Below are 15296 nucleotides of genomic sequence, written 5' to 3'. Positions count from 1 at the left end.
GGGAAAGAAAGGAAGCTATTGAAGACCAAATGCATTTCAGCGGCAGTGAGCCCTTCTTTATGTGACACATTCGCTTTCAGCTACTGCTTATCTTCCCCCCTCGCTCCCCTCTTTTTACTCTGTTTTAATAATTCAGCTCTTACATCCCAGAATTAAATGTTGTGCTGAACTAAGAGCACTGTGCTATGTACCGTATTAACACGCTGTGGTTTTGGTGCTTTGTTCTTTTCCTGCACTGTTGTTCACGCTCCTCAGCAAAAAGTGACCCTGTGATACTGTACTTAGTTTTCCTAGTACAACACTATCTGCAGAAGGACCACTGTAATACAAAAGGCCATCTAATAAAGCAACAAAAGCAAAATTGGTTCAGCTCTCGTCCCTCGCCTCCTCTTGTAACAGTCACTTTTTCATTTGTAGTAATCTTGCTTTAATATTTATCACTTTGCTTCAGACATGGAGAGTTCAATGAACCAGAAAAACAGAGCCATCAATTGTCATATTATTTAAGGGAACAGCCAAGACTGTGACCTCAGAAGTCCCAGCTCTCAGCAGACACACGTCCGTGTCTCCCTTGAATTATTGTCCAGGACCCATTAAAAGATGCTCGTGATCTCAATGTCTTTCATGTAGGGGGTTTGCATCTAATTCCTATTAAAAGCGCTCAGAAATAGTTTTGAGTATTGACTGGAAGCCCTTCTCTATATTTAATTCTTGATTTTATATGATTCAACAAAAAATGTTAGCAATCCCAAAGTAACAATATGTTTACAATGAAGCAGAGCAGGCTTGTCAAACACCTTGGTTTTCCTTCCTGTCTTCCTGGATGGCTGAGAGTCCATGTTGTTAATTTTTGTTGACAGAAGTGCCATGCTATTTCTGTTTCCTTCAGCTCAGCAGCATTTGAGAAAGAAGTATCCTAAATCCAATGCCATCTCAACATAAACCTAGCGTTTGCGAGACAGGCAAACTTAACTAAAAGAACTGGAAGCTATCAGCATAAATAGTCGCGAGCAGCTCTTCAGTCATAGGTTATTGTTTAAATATCAAGGAAGAAAAGCTGATCTTACTGTAGAAATCAACACTACTTCCCAGCTTCCAAGGTGGTTAGAGCAGCAGTGCGGGGCAATGATGGAAGTGTCTTTTATATTTGTGTCTTCTTTGTCTTTCATATATCTGAAAGAGAAACATATACCTTTTGTGCTATCACATGAGCCTGATTTGCAGCTGATCTAATATATGGGACGTATCTGCTGTCAGCTAAATACATGCATGGAGCAATGGGGGAGTGTAGAATCTGTTTGGCTTTCCTCTGCTAGAACAATCTGTGGGAACATGCTGTCGTTGGGATGTGCTGAAGAGATGCGCTCTGGCACCTACGCCACACTGGAGAGCTGTGAGGACAAACATTTGGGAGGAAAGCTGAACTCATCCTAATTGAAGCAGACACTAACGCTCTTTCATTGAAATTCCACCAGCTTCGCCAACCTGATGTCAGGTTCTCCATCACTGTGTGAGGGTCGCTTCCAGGCAGGGCATGCTAAAAATAAGTTACGCGTGCACATCCCTCCTCCTCTTTCTCGCGTGTGCACGCGTACACTCTAAGCGAGCAAAGAAAAGCACGTGGGAACTGCTCCTTGACCCCCCTGTTTCAATTAGCGTGTTTTGCTGCCAGTGAGGGTTTTGGCTCTGTGTCCCAGGAGGTTTGGGCAGGTGGAAGAGGTGCCACACTGATCAGGGGGCTGCAGGCATTGCAGGGCTGCTCTTTCATAGCTGACAGAGGACAGCAGGCTGAGCATTACACTCACAGTCAGGCCACGCTCATTTGCAGGTTTTAAAAGGCCTTTGTTGATTTGTTTTCCAAAGTAAGTGCTGGGTGGTTTCAAAGCTTTCTTCTTTTATTAGAGCTTATGTTTCCAAACTGCCTTTTTCTTTCCCTCCCTACTTGGACTATGAAGAATAGTTTGCTCAAAATCCTCACAACGTCCGCAGCTCAGCAGTGTAGGAATGGCTTTCCTGGAGAGGGTGTGGTGTCTTCCCTCCTAGCTGCATCTCAGATATGACATCCTCCGGGTCCGGGAAGGCCTCTGAGATCTGGCAGGGACCATCAGAGGTTTTTTATCTCTTTCTGCAACAGAGAACACGAGTCATTTGTGGGGACATCTGGGAATATTTTGTTTAATCAGGTTTTTACTGCTCTTACAGCTTTGGGTATTAGCACCGTCTCTGCTACTTCTGTTCTCTGACAGAGGCATGCAGCGGTTGAATCTCCCAAGAGTCAACTAAGCCATTTTATTGGCTCCCTCCAGGGGTAGCTGGATGAAACTTAATGGTCTGTGAGATGCAAAAAGTCAGTAGAAATGATCTAATGTCCCTTTCTAGTCTTAAACTCAGTGAAATGGTGAAAATTCTCTTTCTAAAGGAAATGGCAGGCGAGCAGTTGCCAGGATCTCCTACCAGCCTTCCTTCCAGCTGTGTCCATGGGGAGCAGTTCCTTTTTGCAGCTCTGTTTGCAGATTCTCAACAGAATTTCACCATTTTTACTCCTGGAGATCAAATCCTCATTCCCAACCTTCCCATTTCCCCTTCCTTCTCCCTCAAATGCTGAGACTGTTTCAGCCCCTCTACGTGGTGACCATTTCTGAGAAACCTTTTGGTTTCCCCTATGCTTTTATGAAAATCCAAATGAAATATCTGTCATATCTGACATCTGCCTGCGCATGGATCGGGTGAAAACTCAATTTCCGAAATATCTCTGACCCTCCTAAATGCAGCAGTCAGTCTTGTGCACCTCCTTCCTTTGTGTCTGGTTGATAGCTTTAGCTAAAAGAAGTATACCAGGAATTTTTATAGACTTGAAACTTTTATAGACTCTTTTCCTTTCCTGTTCTGCAGAGAAAACGTGCAATTTAAAGTTGTGGGCATGTATTGTTCTTTTTCTTGGAAGCATTTGCAAAGAGGACTCTCTTCAGCTGCCGACTAGGTGTCTGATCCTGCAAATGTTTTCAACAAAATCAGTGTTTCCTCTCTGTGATTTAAATGCTTTACCTTGAATATTTCCATATGAAAAGAGAAATTTGACATAAACTGTAGGACTAGAAATCCTAGATTCTGGGGATTTCAAGCGTGAGAGCAGCACACGTAGTTTTTCCCCTTCTGAATTGAAGGACGCACCAGCTCCACAACAGTTACCTTTCCAAAGAGAAGAGGGGCCTCTTCCTGCTTGCTTTACCATATCAGTCACTTTTTAACTGATTTCTAAAGCTATTTTGGTTTTTACTGTGAGTTAGAAGTGTCTTTAGAACAGTCTGAGAAGGTCTCACCTCACCTGGCTGCACCAGGCGCTCCGGAGTTGTGTCCAAGGAGCAGATGGCTGTGGCTGGGTTGCCTTTCCAGCCTAACCAAGTTAATGCCGCTCTTTTTACCAGATTTTGTTCGTGAAATGGAACTAGGGAGCCTCAGTGAGAGATCCTGTGCCTGGAGAAGGAAGGGTATGGGATGTCCCCGGTGCCTGGTGCGGCACACACTGGGAATGTCCCAGCCTGATGAATTCTACACGACTGATCAGAATGAATACAGTAGTAGTTGCCATGGTTATCAATCGTTACGAACCATATGTTCTGAGGGCTTGTTTAGAGGAAAACTATTCTGTAATTAATTACAAATTAATTGTGAGATAATAGTATAGTTACAGCCCAGGATAGACAATCTCTGCCCTTCTTTCCCTTTGTGTAACTTCTTTTTAGTTTTGCTGGGTAAAATAATTTGGAACATCCATAATTTAAAGTAGTCCTGAGAAATAAATAATTTTGCGGCCATGCTTTTACGTTATGCCAAGTGTAGCCCCAGAAATGTGGCTGCAGTTCTCACTCTCTTCATTTTTCCAGATTAAGTGCTTAGTTACTGCTTGGGTTAAACCATGATGGGGTAGTAACCCTTGGGACTTTTTTTTTCCCCCCCAATTTATCTGCCTTGTCCATGGCCCCTCTTAGTCTGGAAGTACAAAGCGAGTTTGGGTTCTTTCCTGTTCGTTCTCCCAGTTGTCTTTGCTGCAATCTGTTCCAAACACTGCGATTGATGAGTGTCTCAGAACAGTGTAGGAGGGCTGCCTGAGCGTGACTGAGCCACAGAGTTAAAAAAGAAATCTAAAAAATAATAGAGTCATTTCAAATAGAAAATAAAATTTAAGGAAGCCATGGCTTGCCTGAAACAAACCAAAACAAGCCAGCTAAATTTATTGTCTGGATTATTAATTGTGTTGGATTGTTTGGCTGCCCTGAGAATGTCACTTTAATGATTCGGTGAGTCTGAAGCCTGGGTCTCCAGAGATCATGCTCTGATCTCTCACATATGGTCTGTCTCACTGTTCGTTAGACCCGCTGGTCCAGTCACGTGGAAATAATGTTCAGACTATTTCTATTCGTATCTGCTGCTTTTCTTCCTGAATGTGTCAGTCTCATGATGAGGGCAGTGCCTCCAGATACAGACACAATTGCTGACTGCAAAGAGAGACACTGCTGTGAAAATGAAGAGAAGAGGGTTTTATTTCCGTCATGGTTTGGGCATCGTCACAAGTCCCTGCTCCGCAGAAATAAAAGTTCACTTGGGGAAGGAGGGTGCTGAGGCATCGTGGATCACAGATGCTGAGCAGTGAAAAGAGGATGGGTGACCTTGGGGACAAACTGCTGGGCTGGGCTGCCCAAAACCTGGGCTCGGCTCCAAGAGGAAGGAAAAATTTTCATCAGTGCCATGAGATGCAGTTCTTTCAATACTCTTTCAATACTCTTTCAAAAATCTGTCTGCTTTGTTTTGGTGATGAGATGAGAGAGGGGACTTTCTTCACACAGTGGGATGCAGGATTTCTTGCTCATCCCTCTGGATATTTGATGCTGGAAGTAGAGAAATGAGGAGCAAGGTAATCTTATCCAGGATGGCCGTAAGCCAGTTGGGAATGACTTCTGGTCCCTGATGGAGGGACAGAGCTTGGATGGAGCCCAGCGGAGGATGCAGTAAGCTCATGTTTAGGAGCCTGTCTCTAGCCACATGTGCAGAAGGTTCGGTACTGGCAGCTACCAGCAGAAACCAGGTCAAGGGATTCCCAAGCAGCGCAGAGTGCTCGCCAAGGGACCCCAAAATGTCACATCCAACTTCTCACCCTGCACTCGTTGGGGGAGCTGGCAAGTGATGTGTGAAGTGTTGAGTCAGTATAAATGTCACAGCCAAAGGTCTTCAGAGTCAGAGTGACAACAGGAGTAGATACTAGTGCCAGGAGTTCTGACACAGGGAAAACACTGTCACTGACACCACCTCTGGCTTGGAGATTTATTGATGGTAACTTGGGATGTGCCATAAACAGGGGTGATACTAAATGAGTCTGACTGTCTCAGGGGCTGAGTTTTACAACCCAGAGTGTGAACTCTCTCTGCCTCACTGAGATCCTGAGGCATTTTTCCAGCAGCTCCCACAATCTCATTAAATGCTCTCCCGAGAAGGGCTCCGACCTGAGAGACCCCTCCCTGCGCAGCACAGCGCCAGCTGCTGAGATCAGACACAAATATCTGCCAGAGAACCCAGCGAGCACTCCTCATGGAGAACCGCCAAGCCACCACCACTACCTCGCTGGGCTCACAGCCTTCCCCACCATGGCTTTTTGAGGAAAGCAGAAATTGCGGCTCAGGCATGCCCAAGTATAAAGCACCCCTGGTGTCAGAGGATCTGGCCTCGGTGCCGCGGGACAGCCCTCGCTGTATCTGTGCTATGACAGCTTTCAACCTAGGTGAACCTTTGCTGAGATGACCTCTCAGTGTAGTCTGAGCTTCTGAGGTCAAACACATGGTTTCGTCCTGGAGTCATTGACTACAAAGTGCTGTGCTGTTATGCAGATGTTTTCCTTCTGCTTCTTGAACACATCTGGAGCTGCAATAGCAAGCTCTAACTGCAGCCTTTCCCCCCATAATAAAACGGCTCCACTCTCCCAAGGAGGCAGGGCTTGGTGAGCCCCATGCTTTTCCGCTGAGGTCTTCTTTAGTTCAGATAACACTTTGTACCCCAGAAGCAGCACAATCTTTAGGAGAGCCCTGGGGGTACGGAATTCACTCCTCTACATCACTTCTGCCTGTCAAAGGTAAAGCAGGTCTACGGAGATCGAGGGCAGAGCACCCCATGGCCACAAGCCCTGTTCTTCACAGCTTGCATTCGCCCATCCACAGGCCTCAGAGAAAATGATCTAGTCCAGAGAGCCTGCAGCTTTGGTTTTTATTTTGGTGACTTCCCTGAGAAACCTCCTTGTCCTGCCTTCACAGCCTTTCTCTCTGCTTTTCCAGTCTGCTCACAGTTCTCCAAGGGCGTCTATGCCATATTTGGATTTTATGAAAGAAGGACCGTCAACATGCTCACGTCTTTCTGTGGGGCTCTCCACGTCTGCTTCATAACACCAAGCTTCCCCGTCGAAACATCCAACCAGTTTGTTCTCCAGCTTCGCCCAGAGCTCCAGGATGCCCTCATCAGTGTCATTGAGCACTACAGCTGGCAGAAGTTCGTGTATATTTACGACGCTGACCGGGGTAAGTCACAAGTACGTGGGAAGGGTTAGCAGGCAGTTAAACATAGTGGTCTAGATGGAGACTTTGTCTCAGGAAGTTCTCTTCCTGTGGGTTGCTGGAGGCTGAGAGGGTGGCTAAGGAAAGGGTTGCCCTACACTTTCGCTGTTCTCTGTTTCTTTTCTAAATATCAGTTACTGCTGAAGGTGGACATTGATCTAGATGAAGCATTAACCTGACCTGGTATGTCTGACCTGGGTCAGGTCTGATCCCCATCATCATGAGGGAAATATTTAATGTGTAAGCAGTTTGAGTTTCAAATGGGGAAATTGTTAATACTGATAGATCCCACACTGAATAGGTCTGTTGAACCCAAGGCCGCTAGTCCCTCATTTATAAAGGTCAACTGACAGATCTCACCTGAGCTCTCATCAGTTGTGATACGTGTGCGTATTTCCGATGGGTAGCTTGGAAAACTCCAACTTCCCTGTGTTAGTGTGTTAGCTGTCTTTGTAAAACAACAAAAGCCTTTCTTGGGTTCTTGGAAGGTATTATCTAGCTTTCTAGTCCATGAGCAGGGCTGGTGAGCTCACAGCTCTGTGATTTGGTTTCCCCAGCTCTCAGATGCCTTTAAAGCTCCAGGCTTGGAGGCTGAGAGCAAAATGGACTTGTGGAGGACAGCACAGAGATAAGAGTGATGCACAGCTCTGTCCTGGAAGGTATTAGCCCTTGCAAGGACAAAATGACCTTAAGAGAGAAGGAGAAGATATAAAATCCTCCCTCTCTGTTTTCTGTTGTCATGAGGATGGGCACACTGAATATCCCAAAAGAACTGCAGTGGGCAGGGTCGTCTAACAGGGCTCCGGAGCAGTGCCGACCGCGTGTATCTCCTCTGGATATAGTTGAGGCAAGATCCTTTTAAAAATAATTAAGTTTTCTGATGAGATGCTGAGAGAAACAGGAACAGTGAATGTGATTCTGGACTGTGATTGCTGACTGTGGACTGTGATTGCTGAGTGTGTCCCTCACCCTAGGAGCATACAGCCTAAAGAGATCAAAGACAAGAAGGGAACTATGGCCCAGAGAAATCCAGTGATTTGGCTAGTGGCAGACAAGAAGATGGGGATTAGAGCGCTTATCTGAATCCCACAGCAGGTCCTGATCAACGAGGCCGATCTGCTGATCACAAAGGAAAACTAGGTCTGGAATCATCTTTTTTTCCTGTGCTAGGTCAGAAAAAGCAGGAGTCATTAATTCTAACCCAGCTGTGTTTGGGTAAGATGCGACATGATTAGCTGCTCTCTGTAGTTCCACTGCACTCTGGCGATGCAGTATCCAGCCTGGCTTGGGACAGCTCAGCTATGCAGGCTGTCTGTCAGAAGGGTGGAAAGATGCCATTGCACAACTAAAACCTATTTTTCCCTCTGCTGTCCTCTTTCCCCTCTCTTCCCATCACAGGGTTGTCAGTCCTACAGAAAGTGCTGGACACCGCAGCTGAGAAGAACTGGCAGGTGACAGCTGTCAACATCCTGACGACAACAGAAGAGGGCTACCGCGTGCTGTTCCAGGAGCTGGAGAAGAAGAAGGAAAGGCTGGTGGTGGTGGACTGCGAATCTGAGCGGCTGAACATCATCCTTAGCAAGGTTGTGTTGGTGCGGGTCTTCTGGGAGGGGTCTTGAACACAGGATGGGAAAAGTTGTTCCACCTGGAGTAGTTCTCCTCCTCATTCTTGTTTGATTCATGTGTCATTGCAGCTTTCATTGGATGTGGTGTGTGTGTATTGCAGCAGGCCCCTGAGCTTGCAACTATTTCTCTGTTGTGTTATTGTGGAAATTGTGAAGCTGGGAAGCTCTCATCTATTCGTGCTGAGTGAGCTCTGCTGGTCCACGTACCATACTTGTTTGACTCCTCTGCTCCCCTTCCTCCCCAATGAGTTTGCTTTGTGCTAATTCCTCCAACAGTGCGCACAAGACATGGCACTTCCTCATTTTGCTGAGATATTCTATGGTTTTCCTACCTCCTCTAAGTCAGAGTAGAGGTGTGCATCAGCACTGTTGGACTCCTGGTCCTCCAGCCTCCATATGCTGCACCAAATCCTCACAACCGGTATCAGCAGGACAGAGACAGAGAAGCTTTATGGTACATCTGTAGTGCTCCTCAGGAGCACTGTCTCCAGATCAGGCTAGAGCTCCTCGTCCTCCCAGGGCGTCCAGGCTGTAGCGGGTTTGGGTGTGTCCAGCTCCTCTCATGTCTTGCAGTGAGCGAAACAAGACATGTTCATCCAAAGCTGTCTCCTGGCTGTTTGTCAGCTCGTGGCCACAAAGCAGATGAGATATGCAACAGAGGACTCAGCAGCTAGGTAGTGTGCCCTGCCTCATCTTCAATCTAGACAGGTCACCCAGTAGCGCAGACACGGATTTTTTTTCCCATCCTCTTTCCTCCATGACTTCCTTAATGCATTCCCCAAGTCCTGAATACGGTCTGCTGTGGACAGGAGACCAATGCAAGCTCATGGACAGATCTCAGCCCACATTAGTCTCCCCTCTTCAACTCCAGCCACAATACCTTTCCTCTCACACCTACAGCCAAAGCCTTCCCCACTGCTGGGACTCCTGTCCCACGTGGCTTAGGAAGGGCCCTGCAGCCGGCGTGCTGTGACTCCCACTGCCGTACTTCTCATAACCAGCTCACTCTTACCTCATGCTTCACGCATCGCCTTGTCTAAGCTACCTGTCATCTCCCGTCTCACACTTCAGCTGCTCGCTGTCTGGGGCAAGGACTGCCATTTCACCAGCTGCATGGCTCAGCAACGAGCACAATCCATCCTTGTTGGATGTCTCTGAGCGCTGCTACTCTATTATATATAATAACGAAGCAGGTAGTAGGTTTTAACCTCAAAGTAAAGGTCACAGTCATGAAGAAGAGACCAGATTATTCTGGAGGGTAAAGTCTTCTCTCTGACTGTGGAATAGCTGCAGTTGAACAAAAATTTTGACAGGACCTAGGCAATGAATTTGCTGTTTCTGCAGGCTTTCCTGTAGATTTGTAGGGTTAATGATGTTGATTTTTTAAGCCTGGTTTGTCTAACAGAAAGTTAAGTTTGGTAGTCAAATATTAACTAGTTTTCCTAATGTATAGGAAAATAAGTCTGCCTCTCAACCTTCTTCACCTAACTGGAGCAAGAGTTAGATTTTGATATAAGTAAACCTATTTCCAAGAACACTGAGAATCCAGATCTTGTGATTATTTGTTTTGCAATGCTCTAAAAAGAAATCCATTCCTATGGAAAAGAGAGACTATGTTGTGTTTTCCTATGTGAAAGACAAGAGTAATTCCAACAGACATCTGTGCCTAGCAGGTAACCCTCCTGTTAGAGCTGCGAATAACTTCTTCAGACCTGTGTAGTCCATTTGCATCCTCATTTGCTGCCTTGTTCTGCATCCACAGGGATTTCTGAGAGCAGAGTTAGTTATCCCAGTGTGAGCAGGAGATTCCAGTTCTTTCACGGCATGCAGATGGCTGAAGGGAGTCAAAGATAGTGTTGGGCTCATTATCACATGGAATTCAGCTGGGAGTTAAACTCAGGCTGGTGGCCAGTCTCCCAGCTCACCACACCAGCAGCCTCTCTGTGGACGTCACTGCTCTGTTTTCCTTGTCTCTTCGAGTGTACAAAGTGTTCAAAGAGCTGCCTCAGCCTCTCAGGGACGTTTTAATGCATTTATCTTCTTCCCTGACATGCCTGTCTCTGTCTTTTGGTGGCTGTGGATTTGTGCTCCCCGGTAAACAGAGGAGCTGGGGATGGCTGTTTAGCATCAGTCCCTCACACGTACACACTGGTGCTTGCATACACTTTTAATTTTTTCTCCCCACTCCATACACAAAAGAGAAATAACCACTGCTGACTTCAGCAAGTAGGTCCTCACATTATGGAGGCTGTAGCTGTGGAGGAGCCAGAGCTCGAACTGTTAATGATACGGGGGAAATGACCTGATTTCTTTTTCAGAGATTTCTCTGTGTCGTGTCTCAAGGGCATGAATTATCTTTGCTGAGGTTACTGTCATTTATAAGCCAGGTTCAGGGCAGGATGCGTAGCCTTAATGGGATAAGTAAGCAGTGGGTTGTGGGTTGTATTCCATCAAAGCCCTGTATTGTTTCTTCCTTGTCTCTCATTAAAATGAATAACTGGAATTTCTCCTTTGCCACTGTTTCACTCTGAGAGAATTTCTCTCTAATAGATGTCAAACTGGCCCATTAAGAAGTGGGTAATGAAACCTAGGTGGCCCAAGTGAGCTATCAGCACAGCCTCTCGCCACGTTCAGGCTAAGTGATAAACGCTATTTTAACCTCAGCTTGCTACAGCCATCCGGACACATTAGGACTGAGCAAGCATTTTAAAATAAATTAAGATCACAAATAACCGTGTAAAACACAGGAAGCAAGCCTCATAATTCAGGTGGATAGACTGTGAGATTAACAGTTCAGGGAAAGCTGGATGGCAGCCCTCTGTGGTTCATCAACTCTGACTCCTAATAAAATAACAAAGCGGGTGTTTCAGCAGAGGGAACCAATGCCAGTTATTGTTGACACTAGAGAAGTGGGAAATTGAATCGTAATTCTTAGACATCCCAGTGCCCTGGAGATGTTCCTCCTTCCCACAAGGTCTGGGACTTACTGCAAAGGTTGGTCTCAGCTGATGAATGGAAGGGGACAAGGTGGGTCTGGTTTTGCTGTTCAGATCTGGACATGGAAGATACTCAGAAAACTACCTGTAATAAGAGTGTGCATCTTTATAGCCTTAGGTATACAGAGTTTTTTCCTGAGACTGCTCAGCAGAAGCCATACTGAGAGAACCCGTGTGGTGAACCACAGGGCAGTGAAGCTGGTGGAGCTGACAGCAGTTGTATCAGAAACTGCTACTAAATGAAGCCTGCATTGGAGTTAATTGCCGCCCCCACATTAACGCTGGGAACCAGATGAATTTTAATGTGCATACAAGAGCACTTCATCAGAGAAGGGCTAAGGCAGATGAACCAGTTGCACAGAGCAAGTGTCAGCTCGTTTATAATCCATTTGGAAATCCTTAAATGGCTGCTCATGATAGCCTGGGAGTGCTGGCCCATGGAGAGGATCAGTCTGTGCCCTCATCTGACACTTCTCAGACACCTGCTACCAGCCTGGTATCAGGGAGTGGTCCTGGGCAGACCGATCTCTGGTCAAATCCATCACATCAGTCATTTTATTATCATCCTGGCTGTGAGGATCTTTCTGGCCTCACTGCTGTTCATGCAGATTTTGCCTGAGCATTGGCAACGCAGGCGGTAATTCAGAATTGATTCATACGACAGTGAAAATAAGAGGAAGTGCTGCCAGCAAAGAAGCCTTATAGAAACAACACAATTCTCTCAGAAACTGGCAATTCTTGTGTTTTTACAGGTTCTGAGGGCATGTTGGTTTGGGCTTTTTTTCACTGTCGTCTTTGTGTATGTGGATTGGCTCAAATGCAGCTGGTATCTGGCTCTAGTAACCTGGTAAGAATTTAACAGTACTTCCTCAGCAGAGAGGAATTTCAGTGGAAACATTATCAAGAATAATGTGATTTTTATCTTTAATCTTTCTGTCCTTTTTTTTTTTTTTTTTACATCCAGGGAGAAAAAGACAGTTAGGGACCATCTGATCAATGACTTTGTCTCCCATAATTACAGGCAAGCCTGCAACAGCTCACTCCTTTCTACCTAGACAAGGGAAACTTCTCCAGCTAACATAGAAATTTTCAAATGTCACCGATCCGTAAGCAATTGTATTGATAAGAGAATAAAAATCTAACTGCAAGCATCAGGGAGAAGGGAGTAAGTGGCAAAGGGCATCTATTGGGACACCATGAATATGGAGATATAAATAATCTCAGTGAACATGCAAGGGGAATCCTCTGTGACTTGCCCAGGCAGCTTTGTTCTGGAGATGTGATTTGAAGCTACCCCAATGCACTAATGGAGAAAAATCACCCTATAGTCTAAACCTTCTGACACCTCGCCCAGGTAGTCTCTGCAGGGGGGTCTCTACCTCCAAGGATGTGCAGAATAGCTCTCTAGTCTTGCTTGATGTTTCAGCTGCATTCACAGGACAAATGGATCCCAGCCCCCCGCCTTGTTCCTTTAGGGTCTGAAATATAAACCTTGTTTAACCTTTTTCTTTAAAAAAACCCCACAGCCTGTTGGGGTTTTTTCCCTAGAGCCTATAGGAGACAGGTTGCTTTAGGTAGTTTGCTCTTCCCGCTTGGGGATCTTGTCCTAATTTCATACTTGCTGCTCAAATATCATGTGTGAAAGCTTTGTCCGTCCTCTAACAAGATTGTGAACTTTTCTTTACCATATCTTCCTGTCCACAACAGAACAGTCTTATCGAGGGAAAATGGGGGGAGAGAAAGGGCAGAGAAATGAAACTTTTCTTCCTTGGTTGGTCTCTGCTAAATATCTTTGGTTTTCATCTTGCAGATCATCAAGCTTGAAAAAAATGGGAATGGGTACCACTACATTCTGGCAAATTTGGTGAGTTGCCCCCACTGGTGGGGGTTTTTTGCTCTCTCATATTTTATAAATCAGTGTGTTTATAGTTACTGAGCTCAACATCTTTTTTCCTGTCTTTCTGGGTAAAAACAATACCAAAGTCTTCTGCGGTGTTTGCCTTGTGATGTTTTCTTTCTTGAGCCTGCAAAATTATCTGCAGGCTATCTCCAGAGTTGTTGGGGTTTTATGGTGGGTTGACCCTGGCTGGATGTCAGATGCCCACCAAAGCCTCTCTGTCACTCCCCTCATCAACTGGTCGGGAAAGAGAAAATATGGAAGGCTCCTGGGTCGAGATAAGGACAAGGAGAGATCACTCACCAGTTATTGTCATGTGCAAAACAGTCTTGACTTGGGGAAATTAGTTTAATATATTAGCAGTCAAATCAGAGCAAGATAATGAGAAATAAAACCAAATCCTAAAAACATCTTCCTCCCACCCCACTCTTCTTCTCCGGCTTAACTTCACTCCCGCTTTCTCTACCTCCTTCCCCACAGAGGTGCAGGGGGACGGGGAATGGTGGTTCCGATCAGCTCATCACCTGTTGTTTCTGCTGCCCCTTCCTCCTCAGGGGGACGACTCCTCACACTCTTCCCCTGCTCTAGTGTGGGCTCCCTCCCACCAGAGCCAGTCCTCCATGAACTTCTCCAACATGAGTCCTTTCCATGAGGCTGCAGTTTTTCACAAACTGCTCCAAGGTGGGTCCCTTCCGTGGGGTGCAGTCCTTCAGGAACAGACTGCTCCAGCGTGCGTCCCCCATGAGGTCACAAGTCCTGCCAGCAAACCTGCTCCAGCGTGGGCTCCTCTGTCCACGGGACCACAGGTCCTGCCCGGAGCAATGTGCCGTCCTCTCCTAGGAGGCTGGAGAATTTCTCCCACAAGGGAGGTTTGAGCAGAGGTAAGAGTGAGAGGAATAGCTTCAATACATAGGACAGCTGTAGGTTTTCCACAGCAGAGCACCTACCCTCTCCTCCCCAGAAGTGTCCATCCGTCCCGGGGGATGCACAGCAGGGGATGGACTGGGGGATGGGAGCTGGGGCTGAGGCTGAGGCTGCTGTGTCCGTGCGGGGTGAGCCATGCGCAGGGTCTGGAGCCGTTTCCTCCCACAGCTGCATCTGCGAGGAGGCACATCAGGCCTGGGGTAATTAAACTTTAAACTACCAATTAGTCAAGCAGTTGCTGCCCTTCTCCTTCTCTCAGTCCCAAGATAACTCTGTAATTTACAAGACAAAAATGGCCACATAATTACCCCGCGATGCCCTGATACTGACCCTGCACTTCTGCACTGGGCACTTACCGTGTAATTACAAAGTTAAAAACGTTGTGTTGAGCAAGGGCAGACATGCAAACTGTAGAGCAGCCAATAACTTCAGTGGCTAATTTTTAAGAAAATACTGTTTGCTGAAATCCAGGTCCTGGCCCTCAGATGTTTGCGAAAGTCTCCTCGTTAGAGTTGGCAGGGAGGCTATCTGGAGTCGCTGGAGCAGGCGTGCCTGGGCGCTTTTACGTGTACCCGTGATGAAGGCTTAATCACCTCTCCCCTCTGTACAGTTTCATCAGGATAAATTAAAGGCATGAAGTGGTCTAATACTCCAACTAATACCATGCTCTCCCACTTTCAGCCCGAGAAAGCACACTTCTCCCATCTGTGATTTGTTTTCTTACCCTCTGCACAACTGCTGAGAGGACAGAGCCCGCTGGGAGTGGCTGCACACTCAGCCAACATGGGTTATAAATAATTAACTTGGAGCAAAAGGCTTTTCATTTCCCCAGCCTCTCCTCAGGGAGGTTCTGCCTCCCAGCTGCAGCTCCGTGGAGGCTGCTTTGGGTCCCTGGGACCCACAGGTTCTGATGGGACCACCAGAATCCACTGTTACTAGCAGTGCTTTTCAAGCAGCTTTGGGGAGGGGCAAGATGAGCGAAGGGGATTCAGCCTCTTTCCTTTGACTTTCCTGCTCCTTAAACCTAGTATTGCCTAAGAGCCAAAATCCAGAAAGAGGAATACTTTATTGAAAAAAAATTAGTAGGGGATAATCAGACAACATGGGACAACAAAGGCTGGAAAGACAAGCACCCGTCAAGGTTAAGAAGGCCTGTTCCAAGGCAGAACAAGCTTTGTGATTCTGCTGTGCATATGGGCAGGTTCAGGCTCCAGAAGCCAAATGGATTTCTATGACATGCTGCACCACACAAGAGCTG

At 46.4% G+C, this 15296-nt stretch overlaps 1 protein-coding gene across 3 annotated transcripts in view; it reads left to right on the top strand.

Moving 5' to 3' along the window:
- Positions 1 to 15296, top strand: part of GRIA1 (glutamate receptor, ionotropic, AMPA 1) — a 119724-nt gene that overhangs the window by 52167 nt on the left and 52261 nt on the right. For 2 of the 3 annotated variants that reach the window (XM_010131016.1, XM_010131015.1), the window contains exons 3-5: positions 6321 to 6560; positions 7995 to 8179; positions 13028 to 13081. In XM_010131016.1, the coding sequence (XP_010129318.1) occupies positions 6321 to 6560; positions 7995 to 8179; positions 13028 to 13081 (479 nt within the window). The remainder of the gene's footprint in view (positions 1 to 6320; positions 6561 to 7994; positions 8180 to 13027; positions 13082 to 15296) is intronic. The other variant, XM_010131017.1, reaches the window with a different exon arrangement.

This window comes from Buceros rhinoceros, unplaced genomic scaffold, assembly GCF_000710305.1.
Source record: "Buceros rhinoceros silvestris isolate BGI_N320 unplaced genomic scaffold, ASM71030v1 scaffold6092, whole genome shotgun sequence".
Taxonomy (NCBI): Eukaryota; Metazoa; Chordata; class Aves; order Bucerotiformes; family Bucerotidae; genus Buceros; species Buceros rhinoceros.
The sequence above is the reverse complement of the archived record's forward strand: the minus strand, read 5'-3'. Positions and strand labels throughout refer to the sequence as shown.